Source organism: Populus trichocarpa, chromosome 1, assembly GCF_000002775.5.
Source record: "Populus trichocarpa isolate Nisqually-1 chromosome 1, P.trichocarpa_v4.1, whole genome shotgun sequence".
In the NCBI taxonomy this organism is placed as follows: domain Eukaryota; kingdom Viridiplantae; phylum Streptophyta; class Magnoliopsida; order Malpighiales; family Salicaceae; genus Populus; species Populus trichocarpa.
In genome coordinates this window covers 19441441-19462870 of record NC_037285.2, presented here as the reverse complement: position 1 = coordinate 19462870, position 21430 = coordinate 19441441, and the positions used below count along the sequence as shown (strand labels likewise).

At 32.0% G+C, this 21430-nt stretch overlaps 1 protein-coding gene across 1 annotated transcript; it reads left to right on the top strand.

Annotated features, from left to right (window-relative positions):
- Positions 1–15605: 15605 nt before the first annotated feature.
- On the top strand, positions 15606–19676 carry LOC18094831 (eukaryotic initiation factor 4A-8). Its single transcript, XM_006369202.3, has 5 exons — positions 15606–15774; positions 17719–17788; positions 17883–17989; positions 18272–18702; positions 18826–19676. Exons 2-5 carry the CDS (start codon positions 17721–17723, stop codon positions 19459–19461), a joined length of 1242 nt encoding a protein of 413 aa, XP_006369264.1. The 5' UTR covers positions 15606–15774; positions 17719–17720; the 3' UTR covers positions 19462–19676.
- Positions 19677–21430: the final 1754 nt, after the last annotated feature.

The following is a 21430-nucleotide window of genomic DNA, read 5'->3' as shown; positions in this document are numbered from 1 at the left end:
TATAAAGAGAGAGAGCAAGAGGATGATCTTGATCTGAACACCAAGATGCCTAAATACATGGCAAATGCCTCCTTTTATAGGCCAAAATTCAGAACTATTGATTTGTTGACTAATTGATGAGTGAGTGGCCACATCTTGACTTGGTGACAATTCTTATCTTCTTGTCTGCCAAAATCTTGTCTGCCAAAAACGTCATTGATAACGTCATAATTTGAACAGACTTAAATCATGAAAGTTCTAGGCAATTGTCTCAGCTTTCCAGGGTAAAAATTTGAGATCATTTGGACTTCTAAAACTCAAGATATGGGTTGAACACTGAACAGTGTCTGGGCTGCAAGACAGATTCGGACTTCTTCGTTGTTGCTACAATTTGGACTTCAAAAAGGCCTTTTTAAATCTTGGGCTCCTTATAAAAGTTGTAGGCCTATGTCTTAGCTTTCCATCCATATAAGGCAGACCTAAATCTGAGATCTACAGCTCCAGATATGACCCGATTACAGAACAGTGTTCCAGTTTGGACTGCACCAACATCTCTTTTCTAAGTTTGGCCATCTCTTTGTCCTTTCAATTTCAGTACTTCAACTCATCAATCAATTCTTTCATTTATGTGATAGGCCTGCATTTAAGATGAACATTTACCATAAATTAAAGGTATCTTATCGTATCAGACTTGTTATTATAAAACATGCTTTAGTTAAGAAGTTATTGATACTTCAAGTGCAAAATGATGATATAAAACCTTGATAAAAATGCACTTTTAAGTACTAATCACACCCCCCAACCAGCTTATTACTGGTCCCTAGTAATCAAAGCGTTAAAATAAAAAAATAATTTGCAAATTCCACAAAGCAAGGCATTCATCATTCAACTTCCATTAATCTATCTAGATAAACAAACTCTCATTAAATTTATATATCTGCTCAATACCTCTTAAACAAAATATTAATAAACCTTCCTTTTTATGTGCTCAATGTATGAAAACATAGATGATGGGGCTTTTATTGGAAGAAAACAATATTTTGTTCTAATGTTTAAGGTTAACTTCCTTGGGTTGGGATTATTATCTTCTTCTTTTTTTCTTTTTTTCTTTTTCTTTTTTTTTGTCTTTTTTTTCCAATATATATACATATACTTAAAACACAATGCATCTTTAACCCATGTAACGAGCTTTCGGCTAATGACTCCCAGACCAGTTGGTCTTAGGGCATTAGGTGTTGAGACACCCCTACGAGCTTAGTAACTCGGGTTGCAGATACTGATACGTAGATAGTACAATGTTTGATTCCCTTAAGCTTTTCTCCTTAACCCATGTAACAAGCTTTGGGCCAATAGCTCCCAAGTCAGTTGACTTTAGGGTATTAGGTGTTAAAACACCCCTTCGGGCTTAATTGCTTAGGTTAAGGAGGCTACGAAACCAAACTTATCTATGTTTTTATTATCATCAATATTATCGATTTGTTTTTTTTTGTTTTGTTTTTGTTTTTTTTTTAAAAATTATATACTATCCCTTTCCCTTAGTTGTTACCTTTAACAAAAGAACATAAATAATGTAATAATCCAAAGTGCAACCCACAATCATATGTTAAAGTGTGTGTGTGAAAATGAAGGTTTAAGAATATTTGTTAAATGAGTATATGAGCATAATCAAGTGATAACAATGCGAGAGTTTGTAAACCTGAATATTTCAAGAAGTATTGTGATGGACCTTGATAAGACTATTTACTAAGATGCGTCTCAAGAGTCAATAATATTCCTCTTTACTCTGCCATCCTAATAACAGTTTTGTCAAATGGTTTTAATAATAGCAAAAACAGTTAGTAAGTTAGTTTTTTTTTGTCAACTACTACCCTCTCCCCCCAACCAGAACGAGACATTGTCCTCAATGTCATAAGGTAGAAAGATAGAGTATAGAAGACATCACCTGAGACAGCGAACACTGACAAACCTGAAACACACTTAAACAAATATAAGAAATAACAACACAAAATAATAAGCTATTAATAAAACCAAAAGACATAAGGTTTCACAAACGAAGGCTCAAATCCAATCTAAGCTTTTTACGGCTTTTCTTAGTTGACCAATTTATGCGACTCATGGAGGGATCAATTACAGGGATGGAAGATTGTAGTTGGTCAATCAATTGTTCAGCAGTAGTAGCAGAGATTATGATTTGTCGTGCCGAAGATGTTAGAAATTCCTGTTCCACAACTTGATCAAGAAAAGACAACAAATTATCATAAAAACCATTAACATTTAACAGACCTATAGGTTTATGGTGAATGTGCAGCTGGGCCCAAGAGGAAATATGAAAGATCTCTTCCAATGTGCCCAGAACACCTGGTAAGGCAATGAAGGCATCAGCATGGTTAAACATTGTATTCAATCGATCAGACATTGTGGAGACCTGTAGTTCCTCTCCAATTGTTTTTCCAATGATGTCCCCCTTTGCTAAAGCTTTGGGGACGACCCCCAAAACTTGACTACCTCCTAAAAATGCAGCTATTGACACACCCCCCCCATTAACCCAAGGCTGCCTCCTCCATACACTAAATGAATCTTTCTCTCAGCTAGTACTTGACCAAGATGCCTTCCCTTCATTTCTAAAAACTCTTTTTCTTTCCCAGGACTGGATCCACCGAAAACACAAATATTTCTGATGTGATGACTTGAGGAACCTGCCATTTCTACACACTTCTATATTTGTTAAATGTATTGGTTGAGTAGAAATGAAGGGAAGGAAGAGAAGATTTTATAGATGAGAAATTGAAGATGCAATCATACCACCTATATGTAGGCCAGCTGGAGTCTCACACACACTCTCTCTTTATTTATTTATTTATTTATTTTGAAAAGGCATGTGTATGTATAGGTAGTTGTGATTGTGGCTCACATCTTCCCTTGGTTTTTCGTCCAAGAACGGCTTAAACGCCCTCTATGGGTCGGGGATAGGCTTCTCATCCAGTTTTCTTAAAAACTGGCAAACAGGGTCTTTTATAGTCAGATTCCCAAGACTAAGTCGATCATGTTCTTTATGGAATTGTGGCCATAAATCATGAATTGCACGATGCACATCTCCACTAGGATGCGTCTCAAGGGTCAATAGAAGATTATCTAAAGACCCCTTACTCAGGCCATCCTTAATGAATTGTATTTTATCTTCACGGTTTATAGATATCATTCCTAAAGAACGACATGTTGCATTACAAGTCCATTTGGCACATCGGTGACAGACTTTCAATCGTTTTGCACGACGTTTCTTTGCAAAAGTGCTTTTACCTGTTCCAGACATGTATGAGATGAAAGAATTGGAGGACTCACCTGATAATCGAACCTTTGCTTCAATCAGCCATCGAATATCTTCAGGAATTCCATGATTCATTAACAACCTCAATCTTGCACACCTAGCACGGTAAATTTTTGTAATCGCATTCTGAGGCAGAGCGGGAAAGTACTTTTTCAATTTTTCAAGAGTGGTGTCCATTTTCAAATGAGAATTGGAGAAGAGATTTAGAGAAGGGAGAAAGAGCCAAGAATTGCACAAATATATACAGATATCAGTTATTATGGGAAACTGAAAGAACCGACTTAAGTCACGGAGTACCGTTATCCGCCATTTGACCGGGATGAGAGACTAGCAAAACAAGAGTCACACCAAAAGGAAACACAAAAACAATGTGAGAAAAACAAAATAATCAACCTTTATCTACAGGATCATTCAAACCAATGGATTCATTTTCACTAGGAAAATTATCAAAGTAAGCTTTCAAACGATGTCCATTTCCCTTAGAAACATTGTCATTCTTTGGATTCTCAATATCAAAGGCCCCATAAGGATACACATGTTTCTCAATAAATGGACCGCTCCATCTTGATCTTAGCTTTCCAAGAAATAAATGGAGTCGAGAATTATAAAGCAAAACTTTTTGACCAGTATCAACTTTTTGACAATTTTCACAAGTTTTGCAGAATGCATGTGTGTCCTTGAACATGGTGGGCCAATAAAATCCATTTTATAAGATTTTCGCAGCTGTCTTTTTTGACGAGAAATGACTCCCACATGCTTCAGAATGACAAAGTTTAATGACATTACTTACCTCATTGTCAGGAATGCATCTTCAAAATATTTGATCAGGACAATATTCGAATAAGTAAGGGTCATCCCAATAAAATTGCTTTACTTCGTTCAAAAACTTACCTTTGTCTTCGGTACTCCAGTGAGTTGGCAAATCTCCTGTAGCAAGAAAATTGATATTTTTAGCAAACCAAGGCATTGAACTAAGAGAAAGTAAGGATTCATCAGGAAAGTAATCATCGATTGGTGTGATGTCGGATGTAGAATCTGTTGTCACTCTTGACAAAAGATCCGCATCAACATTTTTGGTGTCTTTTTCATCCGTGATTTCTTCCTGAGAATAAATCATTTGCAAATCTTCAGATTCATCCAACTCAATTTTACTTAAAGTAGATTCAAGTTGATCATAAACTAATTCTTCAATAGAATCTACTTCTTGTAAATCATTATCATCTCCAGGTTGCTTGCAAATGTTGAAAATATTCATCTCCAATGTCATGTTCTCAAATGATAGCTTCATCAGTCTATTCCTACAATTAATCAATGCATTAAAAGTTGCAAGAAACGGACGTCCTAAAATAACAGGAAATGAATTACATGCTTCAACAGGTTGTGTGTCCAAGACAATAAAATCCACAGGATAAATGAACTTATCGACTTGTACTAACACATCTTCAACTATTCCTCTAGGCACTTTTACAGATCTATCGGCAAGTAAAAGAGTTATAGAAGTTGGTTTTAACTCACCTAGATTGAGACTTTGAAAAACTGAAAATGGAAGTAAATTCACACTAGCTCCAAGATCAAGTAAAGCTCTTTTAATTTTATGTTCTCCAATAAAGCATGAAATTGTAGGATAACCAGGGTCTTTATATTTCAAAGCATTATTGTTCTGAAGAATAGCACTTACTTGTTCGGCTAAAAAGACTTTCTTTTTCACATTTAGTTTTCTCTTCACAATGCACAGATCTTTCAAAAATTTAGCATAAGAAGGTACCTGTTTAATAGCATCCAACAAAGGTATATTGATCCTTACCTGTTTGAAAGTTTCAAAGATTTCAGAGTTGTGATTGACTTTCCTTTGTTTCATCATGGCATGAGGAAATGGAAGTGCTGGCGAGGAATCAGTCTTTTCTTTACAATGTTCAGATTCAACCCCTTCCTTACCCTCAGAGATTGACTCATCATCTTTCTCACAAGGTTCAAGAATGGGTTTTTCAATAACTTTTCCACTGCGAAGAGTGATGACTGATTTGGCTTGATCCATGTGTTGGCTTCCAAAACTACTTGCATTTGCATTGTATTGCCCCTTTGGATTTTGCTGTGGTTGAGATGGAAACTTACCTTTCTCTTGAAAACTGAGAGCAGATGTCAATTTTGCAAGAGTATCTTTAAAATCTGTCATGCTTTGAGCAAGTTGAGTGTTGATTGTCTCTTGCTTTTCAATGAATGCATGCAATGTTTCCTCAAGATTTCTTCTAGGTAGTGGAGCATAAGGAGGTGTATATCCATGAGAATTTTGGAAATTATGGTGTGCTTGAAACGGTGGCTGTGAAGTTTATGCATTATTGTTATCACTCTTCCAATTGAAATTTGGGTGATTTCTCCAACTAGGGTTGTATGTTTGCGAGTATGGGTTATGATTGGGCCTTTGGAAACTGTTTAAAGCATGGGCTTGTTCATGGAGACATTCCTTAAAAGAAGGCAAAGTTGGACAGTCATTGGTTGAATGTTCATTGGTTTCACAGATTTGACACACAATGTCTTGAACAGATTTTAGTTGACCACTCTTTTTTAATTCTAGTGCCTCAACTTTTCTAGCTAATGATGCAAACTTGGCTTGGAGGTCATGATCTTCCCTAAGGTTGTACATACCTCCACTAGATGTATGAGGTTGAGTTTTACTTGGTGCCTCATAAGTTCCTGTAATGTCCCAATTTTGCGCATTTTCAGCTAGCAAGTCTAGGTATTCCATGGCTTCATTAGGGTCTTTATCCTCAAAAGTTCAATTGCACATCAATTCAACCATTTGCCTATCTCTAGGAGTTAACCCTTCATAAAAATGTGAAACCAATCTCCATGTTTCAAAACCATGATGAGGGCAAGTATTAAGCAAGTCTCGATACCTATCCCAACATTGGTAAAATGTTTCTCCTGGTTTTTGAGTGAAAGTGATGATTTGTCTTTTGAAAGAGTTTGTTCTGTGGGACGGAAAAAACTTCTTTAAAAATTGTTGTTGCATTTCATCCCAAGCATGAATAGATCCTAGTCTCAAATTTTGTAGCCATGTTTTAGCTTTATCTTTTAATGACAAAGGAAAAAGCTTTAACCTAATGGTGTTCATGTTATAATTTGAGTCATTATAGGTGTTACAGACCTCCTCAAATTCCCTTAAATGCAAGTATGGATTTTCTAAATCTAAGCCATGAAAAGAAGGTAAAAGTTGAATAATGTCTGGCTTAAAATTAAAATGAGATGCATCAGGAGGAAAAACTATGCATGAGGGTGCACTTGTTCTTGTGGGATTCATGTGGTCTCTAAGTGTTCTAACCCGAATTCTCATTATTCTCATTATGAAGCGATTGGTTATCTTCTTCGGCCATATTTTCTGAAAATGATGAGGATACCCTACAAAGTCTACCACTTAATGTACGTGACCAAACTCTCATGCTCGTGTAGGAAGAGAATAAAAAGAAGAAAAGAAAGAAAAATAACCAAAACAAAAGAAAAGAAACAAAAGTTAGATAAAATGAAAAGTGAAAAGAGAAAATAAAATAAATACTATAATTTGTACAAGAATTTACCTCCCCGGCAACGGCGTCAAAAACTTGACACGACCAAAAGATTGATATCTTCTCCCAAGTGCAGGAGTGTCGAAGTAATAAATAACCCAGCAAGACCAGGGTCGAACCACAGGGAGGTTAATTGTATAAATTATAAACAACAATAATACAACAACAGTAGTAACAATAACAACAACAATAATAATAATAGTAATAGTAATAGTAATAGTAGTAATAATAATAATAATAATAATAATACCAATAATACTATTAATAATGATAATAATAAAGATGAAGAAGAAGAAGAAGTTGATGAGAACTTTGAGATGAAAGATTAACGTAAGGATTAAACAATGATAACAACAAATGTCAAGGTTAGAGGATCCACTAATGGTATTTCAAACAAGTATAGTATAAACTCTTTTTATTCAATTGGAAACCACACACAAAGGAGGTTCCAATCAGATTATAAATTGTTAACATGATTACATTAGTTATCTTATTCGAATAATGCTAACACTTGTAAATGTTGTCAGGCATTCATGATTATAACTTATGTTAACAACAAATCAAGTTCCTTTCATAGCTCAGGTGTCGGTTATACCATACAGTATGGGCTATGAAAGTGCCAAGTATTTGTTGTACCAAGTGTTATACAACATAAATCTAGATTAACCGTTTAACAAGCAAAGTATTAAAAGTGAACAAGATAACAAATATAAAGCATGTTAGTATCCAACATTAAGGTCCATGTTAAGTTTATATTATACTTATTCTTACACCATTAGTGTACCCTTTTCACCTTGACATAATTAACTTAGCTAAACATAATGAAAGAGAGAAACATAAATAAACAAGGAAAGGAAATGAAAAGCATAAGCAAGAAATTAATATAAACAAAACTTAAGCATTACAAAATATAAAGAGAGAGAGCAAGAGGATGATCTTGATCTGAACACCAAGATGCCTAAATACATGGCAAATGCCTCCTTTTATAGGCCAAAATTCGGAACTATTGATTTGTTGACTAATTGATGAGTGAGTGGCCACATCTTGACTTGGTGACAATTCTTATCTTCTTGTCTGCCAAAACCGTCATTGATAACGTCATAATTTGAACAGACTTAAATCATGAAAGTTCTAGGCAATTGTCTCAGCTTTCCAGGGTAAAAATTTGAGATCATTTGGACTTCTAAAACTCAAGATATGGGCTGAACACTGAACAGTGTCTGGGCTGCAGGACAGATTCGGACTTCTTTGTTGTTGCTACAATTTGGACTTGAAAACGGCCTTTTTAAATCTTGGGCTCCTCATAAAATTTGTAGGCCTATGTCTTAGCTTTCCATCCATATAAGACAGACCTAAATCTGAGATCTACAGCTTCAGATATGACCCGATTACCGAACAGTATTCCAGTTTGGACTGCACCAACATCTCTTTTCTAAGTTTGGCCATCTCTTTGTCCTTTCAATTTCAGTACTTCAACTCATCAATCAATTCTTTCATTTATGTGATAGGCCTGCATTTAAGATGAACATTTACCATAAATTAAAGGTATCTTATATTATTAGATATGTTATTATAAAACATGCTTTAGTTAAGGAGTTATTGATACTTCAAGTGCAAAATGATGATATAAAACCTTGATAAAAATGCACTTTTAAGTACTAATCAGCTATCAAGATAGATAGGTAATTAAAGAGAAAGGGTAGTAGTACATGTTAAGAAGGTAGTTCGAGTCCTTTTTCAGTTTATAGGCCAAATTATAAGAGATAGGGGGTTGTCAAATCAAGGCCGAATACTGTAGGCAATAAAGCTAAAACATCTAAGGCTTGAGAGAAAGATTCGGCCACTAAAATAAAAGATAAAGTCGAGATCTCATCTAATCATAACCTTGATATTAAGTGTTTCAAATGTTCGGGGAGTGGACATATAGTTTCACGATGTCCAAACAAAAGGATTATAATTATGAGGGAGCATGAGGGGATTAAATCTAAAAGTGAAAAATTTAAGGAAGATGAGATGTCACCACTTAAACACTGTAGTTATGTTAAGTATGTAATTGATAGGGAGGTTTTGGTGATTATGATAACACTTAATATTTAGATTGAGGAGGATAATGTAGAGTAATAAAGGGAGAACATATTTCATATTAGATTTCACATAAATAATAAGGTATGTAGTGTGATTATTGATAGTGGAAATTATGTCAATGTTGCTAGTACTACACTTGCTAGAAGATTAAGTCTGGACACTATTAAACATGAAAAGCCTTATAGACTTCAATGGTTCAATAATCATGGAGAAGTAAGAGTTACTAAATAGCTTTTTTTAAAAAAAAAATATAAGGATGAGATGTCGTGTGATGTTGTATCTATGCATGCTACTTATTTATTGATGGGGAGACCTTGATAATTTGACCAAAACAAGCCAAACATGATGGGCTTAAGAACATGTATTCTCTTGAGAATGATGAAAAGACATTCACGTTTGTACCATTATCCCCTAGACAAGTGTATGACATTCACAATAGTACTTTTTTCCCTAAACAAATGTGTTAAGACTATTTAAAATTGAAAGGAGAAAGCGAAGTTGAAAAAAAAGATCAACCATGTGAGGATGTGATGAAGAGTGAAAATAAAATGAGTCAAGAAAAAAAAGGGTTAGATTCAATTAAAATAGGAATTGGGGTGGATTCAGCCGAGAGATGAGAGAAGAAAGGAATGGTGAGAGAAGAAAAGGGTATGAAAAAAAATAAGAAACATGTTAATTTTTATGCATAAAGAGTGAGATTAAGAGTGCTTATTTTTCTAACATACCTATGATTTTACTTATGTATAAGAAGATATATTTTAACACTAATGACCTTGATCTTTGTATTTCTAGTGTTTGTGTTTTTTTATTATAGGATTTTAAGGGTATCTTTCTTGTGAGACTCCTAATGGGTTGTCATCTATAAGAGGAATTGAGCACCTAATTGATCTTACATCTGGAGCATCCATACCTAACCAGTTAGTCTATAAAAGTAATCTCGATGACACAAGGAAATTTAAAGGCAAGTGGAAGAACTGATGATACAAGGGTATATAAGAGAGAATATGAGTTCATGTGCAGTTCTAGTGTTGTTAGTATCAAAAAATAATGGGACTTGGAGGATGTGTGTTGATTGTCAAGTTATCAATGATATTACGGTAAAATATAAACACCCAATTACTAGAATTAATGATATTTTAGATGAATTGCATGGGTCTTGCATGTTTTCTAAGATTGATTTGAAAATGGATATAATCAAATAAGAATGAAAGAAAGAGATAAATGAAAAACTACTTTTAAAACTAAATATGATTTATAGGAGTGGTTAGTTATGCCTTTTAGACTTACTATTGCACCAGTACTCTTATGAGATTAATAAACCATGTTTTGTGTAATTTTATAGGTAAGTTTGTTGTAGTTCATTTTGATGATATTTTGATTTATAATAAGAATTTAGAGGAGCATGTATAACATTTAAGGAAAGTATTAATTGTTTTGCGAAAAGAATATTTATATGCTAATTTGAAAAGGTGTAACTTTTGCATGGAAAAGATTGTATTTCTTGGATATATTGTTAATGAAAAAGGTATTGAGATGAATGATAAAAAGATTAGGGCTATCCAAAAATATCCTACACCTAAGTCAATAACCAAGGTAATAAGTTTTTATGGTTTAACTAGTTTTTATAAGAGATTTGTTAAGGATTTAAGTACTCTAGTTGCACCTTTAACTAAGATAGTTAAGAAATCTATGGATTTTAAATGAGGTAAAGAACAAGTGCAAGCTTTTAGTTTATTAAAGGCAAAATTAATTTCGGCTCCATTATTATCATTGCCTAATTTTACAAAAACTTTTGAGATTGAATGTGATACCTCAAAACTAGATATTAAAGTTATTTTATAGCAGCAAAAAAAACCCATAACTTATTTTAGCGAAAATCTTAATGGTTCAATATTGAATTATCCTACTTATGATAAGGAGCTTTACGCTTTGGTAAGAACTTTGAAAAGTTGACAACATTACTTGTGGCCTAAGAAATTGTGTTCCATACCAATCATGAGTCATTGAAACATCTTAAAGGCCAAGAAAAGTTGAACCGTCATCATGTCAAATGGGTAGAGTTCATTGAAAGTTTCCCATATGCGATTAAGTACAAATAAGGTAAGAAAAATATAATGGTTTATGCACTATCGTGAATATATGTACTTCTTTCAACTTAAATACTAAATTATTAGAATTTGAATATGTGAAAGATTTATATGTTGAGGATATTGATTTTTGTCAAGTATATGTTGCGTGTGAACATTCGGTTTTTGATAAGTTTTATAGGGTTATGAATATTTATTTATAGAAAAAGATTAGGTGTGCCTAATTGTTCCATGTTTGAATTGCTTGTTCATTATGCTCATAGGGGCGGATTAATGGGACAATTTGAGGTTATTAAGACTTTAGATGTTTTATATGAGTACTTTTATTGGCCTAAGATGAAAAGTGATATGCAAATAATTTGTGATAGATGTATAGCATGTAGACAAGCTAAATCTAGAGTTTTACCTTATGGTTTATATACTTTTTTGCTAGTGTCTAAGAAACTTTGAGTTGATATATCTATTACTTTATGCTAGGTTTGCTTAGGTAAAAAAAGGATAGAGATTCTATTTTTATAGTTATGGATATGTTTTCTAAGATGATACATTTCTTATCTTGTCATAAAATCGATGATGCAACAAACATAACAGACTTATTCTTTAGGGAGATAGTTTGGCTTCATGGGGGTACCTAGAAGCATTGTATTTAATTGTTATGTTAAATTTCTTAACTACTTTTGGAAGGTTTTATGGGGAAATTAAAAATAAAATTATTATTTTCTACTACTTGTCTTCCACAAACAGATGGTCAAACTAAAATAGATAATTGGACATTAATTATATTATTAAGAACTATTATTCAATTTTTTTGAAAAAATAGGAAGATTGTCTATTATTTATTAAATTTGCTTATAATAGAAGTGTGTGTACTACTGATTATTCTTTTTTTTTTGGAATATTGTATGGCTTTAATCTTTTGACTTCTTTAGATTTGTTTCTGTTACCTATTGATAACATGATTAGTCTTGAAAGCAATAAAAAAACACAGGTAGTAAAAACTCTCTATGAGAATATGAGGTAACAAATTAAAAAAATAAGCAATTTGCATTCAAAGCTAATAAAGGGTGAAATAGGGTTATTTTTTAGCCAGATAGTTGAGTTTAAGTGCATATATGAAAAAAAAAAGATTTCTTGAACAAAGAAAATCTAAGTTGATGCTGAAAGGAGATAGATCATTCCATTTCCTTAAAAGAATTAATGATAATGCATATAAGGTGGATCTACCATGTGAATATGATGTTACTGCTACTTTCAGTGTTTCGGATCTCTCTTTGTTTGATGTAGGCAACAATTCATTGATGAATCCTTTTGAAGAGAGTGAGGATAATATGATCCAAACAACACCATACGATCCATTGCATGTGTCAATTGGGTCTATTACAAGGTCAATAGCTAAAAAGGTTAAATAGACATTCAATGGGTTAATTCATGATATTTTGGCCTTATTTCCTACAAGACTTCCAAATTCAACTTATTTTCCTACTTGTATGCAAATTGAGCTTATTCTTTTCTCATGCATAGTTTCATAAAATCAAGAATAACTTTTTAATCTAATCGTTGGATTTGACTAAAATTTTACCAGAAGTTTTTAGAAATCTTATTTTATATTAGGTTAGAATTTCATGTCAATTGGACATTGAAAAGGCCTTGCAATAAGGTCTATAAGCTATTGTGCGAGAATTGTATTAGTTTTCTAGTTGATTTATGATATTTTTTCGTATTTTATTTAGAACTCTTTTATTATTTTTTCAACATCATTTAAAACATTTTTGCCTAGTATAAATAATGTTATTTAGCTTGTATTTAAATTTTAAAAAATTAATAAGAGATGGATTGATTATTCAGAAAAAGAAAAATTGTGTGAGAGAGTTTGCTCTTACTCTTGGTTTCTCATAGGATTTTTTCAAGAACTTATCAAAGATCAATTATTTTTGTGACATTCATCTTGACTTATCAAAGAATTAACCAGGTTTCGTAACGTCATCTATACTTCTCATTTACTTCTCTTCATAAGCATTAGGTGGGGGTTCAATATCTATAGTCTTGGTGCCTTAATATAGGTTATCATTGTATAAAGCTCAATCACAAATATTAATTTAGCTTTATTGGGAAGGATCGGTTTGACTGTAGGTTTCTAGATCTTTATATCTACACAATGTCTATAGTGAGAAAAATAGATCACAAGGTCTATAGTGAGAAAAATAGTTTGAAGAGGGACATTTCAGCTTGATTTTATAGAACTAACAAAGGGTATCTAGGGGGATGTATTTTTATGGTAGATTGTACATAGTTTGCAGCAAGAAAAATGGGATGGAAAGAAAACATTTCGACTTGGTTTTACAACACTAACAAAGGGTACAAGGGGCTATATTTTGTACGAAGTTTGCAACATGAAAAATAGCTTGAAATGGTGTCTTTTTGGCTTGTTTTGATGAGAGAAAAAAAACACGAGAAAGCAAATTGAAGGGTTTTTATATTCTATTATTGTTATGAGAAAGAAAAATACCGTTGTTGTTTTTTATGGTTCCACTTCTTTTAAATTTTTCAATATTTCAATCTTTAAAAATCCCCTAATATGAAAATGATAAATGAAAATGTTGAAAATCACAAAATGACCAAGAATTGTCGAATTGTGTAAAAAAAAACATTTTTCTTGGAATTTTTTGTATTTTTTATATTTTAAAACAAAGTAGATAAAAATAATTGAATGGAGGTCAAAATTGAGTTACGACATATCTAATTAGATGAGTTAGAGAACTTCTAATTAAGGATTAGTTGTATGAATATAACTCTTTAATAATTCAAGGAGTGTCAACCATGATGTCACATATTCAAAACATTTCAAGTTCGTACATGTCAATTTAGAACAATAATTCAAGAAGTGTTAGTCATGATGTCACAAACTCAAAACATTTCAAGTCCGCACATGTTAATTTAGAACAATAATTCAAGAAACATCAGCCATGATATCACAAATTCAAGATATTTCAAGTCCAAACAATTCAACTAGTTATGTAATAATATATGTTCAATGTAACTACTAAGGCAAAACGAATTCTTAGCTGATTGTATTAGTTTCTCAAACTTATCAAAATCTTAATAAAAATATCAAGTTTTTAATTTAGACATGCTCTTTCTCTAGACATTGTATACCTCTAGACATTGGTTAGTTAGTATGCATCCATTGATCAACTATTTGTAGCTATAAAGAGGTGTTTTAGTGGTCTTGTATGGTTATCCAGATAATAGGTATACCTTCTTGATTTTTATTGTTTACTTTTTCTAAGCTTCGACTATTATTATGGTTTAGGATTGTATCAAGTTCTATATTATCATGTTTAGATTATATAGATCTTTGTCTAGATAAAAATCCTCACACAGGAATAGCCCTTCATCCTCAACGCATTTATATTCATTTGATTATGATATTAATTATTCAAGATTTTAATGGTGAAGAATATCAAATTGCTTCAATCAAACATCTTCAAATTTGAAATATTCCAAAAGAATTAAAGGAAAATATTATCAAATTGATACTTTTGATAGATAAATGGATTATTCCATCGAAATTATGAAATAAATTCTACAAGTTAATCCTCAAGTTAAGGTTCTCATCTAGTTAGATCAAATTGAAAAAATTTTAAAAACATTCAAGTACAAAAATTATTATAAAATTGGTATTTTCAATAGATAGATGATAATTGTATCGAAACTATTGAATAAATTCTAGAAGTTAATCCTCCAATAAAAATTCTTCAACTCATATCAAATTGAAAAATATATATATAAATTTTTTTAAGGTTTTACATATAGGGTTAATATAAATAATTTTTAAATCATTTTATGATCTAGGCTTAGACTAATGGATATCACATGAAATAACATACTATGTATATTATTATTTTTGCATTCTTTCACCTTTTATTTTATTAGCTTATTTTAAGTGTTTTAAAATAATCTCATCAGGTGGTTTTGTACCGGTTTAACATAGTTAGAGAATTTATTTTATCTTATTTAAGGTTTTATTAAACCTATCTTATATCGAAGAAAACATGATAAATTTATTTTTATTCATCAATTATATGTTTTGTGTTATAGTTTATTGTTATACTTAAGATTCTTTATTTTTTAGATTGAATTTTAAATTTAATACATAATTTTAATGCATCCTATCTTTAAAAATTTTTAAATTAGAGAATATACATGGTCCTGTTAGACATTACAGTCTAATTATATATTTGAAAGTTTTTGAATTTTTTATTTTAATTTTATTTTAAATTGTTTAGATATATTAATATTAAAAATAAAATAAAAAAATAAAAAAATTATTTTAATATATTTTAAATAAAAAACATTTTTAAAAAATAACATATATCATATTATATTTCATGCTTAAATAGACTTGTAATCGTCCATCCTTTCAAAAGCGGTCTGGTCACTCATAAGAGTATTTGTTATAGGAATGAATAATAATAAAAATAAAAAGAGAAAGAGAAAGGGGCAAAAGTGGAAAGACAAAAAATTGAAGCAGAAAGGGTTTGTAAATAAGGGTAACCTTAACCTAACAACACACTATACCGACCTATAAATAATCACGCAGACACGTGAACAAAGCCTCTTTCAAACTCCACGGCGCAGATCCGAGGAGTTTGGGATTTCTGATATCTCACTACATACTTCAACTTCATACAATCTCTCCACATTTCTTTCTAGCTATCAATCACTCGCTTACTACCAGGTATTTCCCTTTCTTTCTCTATGCAAAAAGTATAGGTACTTTTGCGTGTGTCTGTGATGCTGGTATGTATTGCCCGCTGTCATGGGTGTTTTGATTGGTCGATTTCTTGTATTTTTTTTAGCTAGGCTATCTGGGATTTTCTTTTTGAGATCTGGTATTGATCTGTTTTTTCTTTTGCTGGTGAAGTTTTGACCCTTTTCGTTATATTTTTTTTGGGAGCTTTTAGGGTCTGTTTAACTGGAAATTACAGTTGTTTTTAATCTGGGTCTGATCTTGTTGGAAATAAGTTCAACATAAAGTATTCTTTTTTTTAGTTTGGAAATAGATTCAGAGCTTTGTATCATTGGAAGTTTAGTGTTTCAGTGTGTTCGTATGCTTTTGATCACAGTTCTTATGAGATTGTCTGATAAACCTTTTTATGCTGTTTTATTATATTATTGTGGCTCCTTATGTTAAAACATAATAATTTAATTTAACGGATTTTTAACTTGTCGAGCAAGTCCCACACTGCTATAATACCACACGTATGATTTATAATGATGCCTTGCTGCATGTTTGTAACTTTATAAATTGAATTCAATTCGGAGGTTTTAATAAAATCTCATGTTTAAAACCCTTTTGAGTGTTAAGAATTGAATTTCAAATGAAATTTAATCTCTAAAAATTCTACAAAAGTAAATCAGAGTTTAAAATCAATTTACAATTTTAAAGTAGAGAAATTTAATGTTAAAATTAACTCTCTCTAAAATTAATGTTAAAAAAAAAACTTTGAAGAAATAAGATAAAGGTGATGAGAGTAATATAGGAAACAAAATGAATTGAATTTTATCCCTTCCAATCATGTGAACTCAACTTATTTATCAATTAAATTCAAGTCAAACACTATAATTGAATTCAACTACAGTAGATTGGTCCCAAAAAACGCATTACATCATGTTTGTAACCCTCTTCATTGAATGCAATTTAGAGGTTTTAATAAAATCTCATGTTTGGAATCATTTTGAGTGTTAAGAATTGAATTTCAAATGGAATTTAATATTTAAAAATGCTACAAAAATGAACAGATCAACCTCTCTAATTTACAATTCTAATTTATAATTCCAAAGTGGAGAAATTTAATATTAAAACTTTCTCAAAACACACATCTGTCTCTCTCTCTCTTTCTTTTAACATTGAAGAAATAAGATGAAGTTGATGAGAGTAATATAAGAAACAAAATGAATTGAATTTTCTCTTCCAAACATGTGAATTCAACTTATTATAGAGCTTGTGTCTGTGCTGTATTGACATGCCTATCTAACAAAAGTTGAAGCCCTTCTGGACTCTTGCCTTAATCTGATTTTTTGGAGGGGCGGGTGAAACAGTGTCTGATTGTAAGGATTTATGTCTAAAATATCAGTTTGTTGTTTGCCCCTTGCATGTCTCCTCCAGACATTAAAAACAGAAGTTTAATGCTTGTACTCCTCTTTTTTGTTTGGTTTGCAAGTTTGGCTCTTCTGTGACAAGTGAAATATTCATTATCTTTAGTGCTGATATTAACAAATATTTTTGCTTTTCAATATGGTTGTGCCCCCACCTCAATAACTTCATGCTATGCTTGAATGCTCTCCATTGTTTCCTTTTTACTCATCTACAATTATGGAAGCATCTGATAGGTGCTGTCAGCAGGACATGTTTTACTTGTTCAGCATGCATGTCATTATCCTTAATCCACAAGTGAAATATTCATTATCTTTAGTGGTGATATTAATGAATATTTTTGCTTTCCAATATGGTTGTGCCCCCACCTCAACTTCATGCTATGGATTGAATGCTCTCAATTGTTTCCTTTTTACTCATCTGATGGAAGCATCTGATAGGTGCTGTCAGCAGGATATGTTTTACCTGTTCAGCATCATGTCATTAACCTTAATCGACAAGTGACAAATGGTTTCCTCTGTGCAGTCATGGCAGGTCTGGCACCAGAAGGATCGCAATATGATGCTAAGCAATATGATGCCAAAATGAATGATCTGTGAGTTCCTTATTTGAAACTCTGGCTGTATAGCAATAGTTATTTTGATTGGAATATATAATTGACTTTCATGTATGTGTTGACAACGATGCAGGCTTGCAAATGATGGGCAAGATTTCTTCACAATGTATGAGGAGGTTTTTGAAACCTTTGATTCGATGGGATTGCAAGAGAACCTTCTGAGGGGCATCTATGCCTATGGTAGGTATTGACTGGCTTCATATCTTCACATGTTCATTCATTTGGCATCTTAATCAGTTGATGTTAAGGTATGACTGTTCTAGTTGCAGTAGCTCCCTATTCTTTAGGTTCTTTTGTTTTGCATTTTAAAAATCCAGGTCTGCTGGAATCATGATATTTGACCTATGATTACCGTTTGCTTATTGGAGAACTTCTTACCCTTCTTTTACTATGTTTAGATTCTGTTTGGTTCCATCTCTTTCTTTCTTGTTCTGATTGATGCATTGTAATTTTTCTTTCAAGGTTTTGAGAAGCCATCTGCAATCCAGCAAAGAGGAATTGTTCCATTTTGTAAAGGCCTTGATGTGATTCAGCAGGCACAATCTGGAACTGGGAAAACAGCAACTTTCTGTTCTGGCATTCTCCAGCAACTTGATTATGGTCTGGTGCAATGTCAAGCATTGGTCCTGGCTCCCACCAGGGAACTAGCACAACAGATTGAAAAGGTTATGCGAGCACTTGGTGATTATCTTGGTGTCAAAGTTCATGCTTGTGTTGGTGGCACAAGTGTTCGTGAGGACCAACGCATTCTTCAAGCTGGTGTTCATGTTGTTGTTGGCACACCTGGTCGTGTGTTTGACATGTTGAGAAGGCAGTCACTTCGACAAGATTACATTAAAATGTTTGTCTTGGATGAGGCTGATGAAATGCTTTCACGTGGTTTTAAGGATCAGGTTTGCATCCATGCTGGCTTCCAAGTTTCTTTTCTTTGCCTGTTCAGAGACTTGAGAGCTCTAAGTTCGCTTTTTTTGTTTTTAAAATTTCTTTTTCTAATAATTTTTTTTCCTGGCTGTCAGATCTATGATATTTTCCAGTTGCTGCCATCAAAAGTTCAAGTTGGTGTGTTCTCCGCTACTATGCCACCTGAAGCTCTTGAGATCACAAGGAAGTTCATGAACAAGCCTGTGAGGATCTTGGTTAAGCGTGATGAGCTTACTCTTGAAGGTATCAAGCAATTTTATGTTAATGTCGATAAGGAGGAGTGGAAGCTCGAAACACTATGTGATCTATATGAGACCCTAGCCATCACTCAGAGTGTCATTTTTGTTAACACCCGGCGCAAGGTTGACTGGCTGACAGACAAGATGCGAGGCCGTGATCACACAGTCTCGGCTACTCATGGAGATATGGACCAGAACACTCGTGATATCATTATGCGAGAATTCAGGTCCGGCTCTTCTCGTGTTCTCATCACTACCGACCTCTTGGCTCGTGGTATTGATGTTCAGCAAGTTTCCCTTGTCATAAATTATGATCTGCCGACTCAACCTGAAAACTATCTTCACCGTATTGGACGAAGTGGACGGTTTGGAAGAAAGGGTGTTGCTATTAACTTTGTGACAAGTGATGATGACAGAATGCTGTTTGATATCCAGAAGTTCTATAATGTGGTCGTCGAGGAGCTGCCATCGAATGTGGCCGATCTCCTTTGATGAGATTTTTTTGTGATGGTCGAGGAAAATGGTATCTTATTTTGCTTGTACTATTTAACGTATTGATTTCTTTTCATTCCTGTTTAGGGTCGTTAAATTTTATGTTCAGAGACATCTCTGACAGTTTAATCTCACGTGGGTCCTCCATTATTACAGGTTCCACTTGTTATGAAAGGATTGTCAGGTCGCCTTGTTATTTTAAAGCCTTGTTTGCATGTTGTGTTTTTCTACATGTTCTGCACCATTTTCTTTCTTCTTTTCTTCTTTTTTTTTTTTTAAATCATTTTGGTTTTAAGATTTTGTTGTAGTTAAAATCTTATTTTATTTATGTTTCAGTCCACTGTATTTAAAGAGAGAGAATTGACCGAAAAAAAGAAAAGGTGAGATAAAATGGTTGGTTGACTATATTTCACAACATATAAACCAATCACGGTCTCAATCCGGTTAAATTGACCAGAGGAGTGTTAAGGTATTTTTTTTTATTTTTTATTTTGGAGTTGAATTTTAGGTTTTTTGATTGATTAAATGGTGATGTAGAGTTAGAAATGAGTTTTTTTTAGGTTTTTAAGGTGTTTTTTTAGGTGTTTTACGGAAAAGAATTGAGAATAATATTTTAGGATCCAGGAAGTGAATCCTCAAATCTTTGACCAATCATGTAATTGAAATCTTTGTCGATAGACATGCTTCATTTTCCATTATAGACAACGAGTTGCCTATTTTATTTTCTTAAATAAAAGGAAAAAAAACAAAACAAAAGCTAGGTAGATGTGCATGCCTATTGCCTACCCCTACCCTTGTAGGAAAACACGCATCTGACCTTCTTTTTGTTGGGTTGGATGCTTGGCCGATCTATGCCCATGAGTGTTTTTTAAAATGTTTAATTAAATCTTAATTAAAATTAATTATAATAAAATAATTAAAATTATATTTAAGACGTTGTTCCATTAAATAACAATCAATTTGGATTTTATTTTCAAATAAAATTATAATATTTTTTAATAGTATTATCAATCCTTTGGTTAACTATTATATATAAATTTACTATTCATATTTATTTTATATTTTTGGTCATGAATAATCTATGAAAATAAAATTTATATTATGTTATGTTTTAATTATAATTTTTTAAATAATTTTCCCATATTAATTATTCTTTTTTCTTTGATTACTTCAGGCATGATTTTCATTTTTTTTTAATTAAACTTTCTTTTTATATAATGATAAGTTTTTTTATTTAAAAAATATTTTTTTAATAAAAAATTATTTTTTAAAAAAAGAAATGCATTAATAAGGAATGTATTTTAGATTGAATATATATATATATATATATATATATATATATATTCTGATTATTTTAAATTATTGAAGTTTTTGCAAAAAATAATATTTTAATTGTCTTTATTTTTAATTAAAAAAAACATGGTATTGCTAAAAATAAATATTTTTGTAAAATAAAAAATCATCAATTAAAAAAGAATAATTTGTTTAATAATGTATTTGTTTTTGTTAAAAAAAAACAAAGTTTAAACTGTAACCTTGCATACAAATATTTACTTTAATCATTAAAAAAAAATCAATTTGAAAAAAATATCCTCAACATTAAGCAAGTTACATAATTAATATAAACTAAAAAAATGTTGTTTTTTTGTGTGTAGTGTGATTACAATATCTGGTCATCAATACACAAAATGAAATTATGATATCTACATATTGCATATGGAATTAAAAGAAGTAAAATCATGTTTCTTTTTAGTAATAATAACTAGTTAGTATTCCCACGCTACATTATTGCAGACCAGATTTTAAGTTAATTTATACTATAAGAGCATCTCCAATGGAGAAGCCAAATGGATAGCCAAAAATAAAAAACTAATATTTTAGCTTTTCTTTGCTTGTTTTGCACACTCCAAAGGGAAAGCCAAACAAAATGTTAGAGCATCTCCAATGCAAAATGCTATTTTGAAAAGCT

What these genes read in the sequence shown, in the direction of transcription:
- LOC18094831 (XM_006369202.3), top strand. Translation starts at nt 17,721, where the DNA reads ATGGCAGGTCTGGCACCAGAAGGATCGCAATATGATGCTAAGCAATAT. An exon ending in GAGGGGCATCTATGCCTATG is followed by an intron (nt 17,990 to 18,271) that starts GTAGGTATTGAC and finishes TTTTCTTTCAAG; the next exon opens with GTTTTGAGAAGCCATCTGCA. An exon ending in CACGTGGTTTTAAGGATCAG is followed by an intron (nt 18,703 to 18,825) that starts GTTTGCATCCAT and finishes CCTGGCTGTCAG; the next exon opens with ATCTATGATATTTTCCAGTT.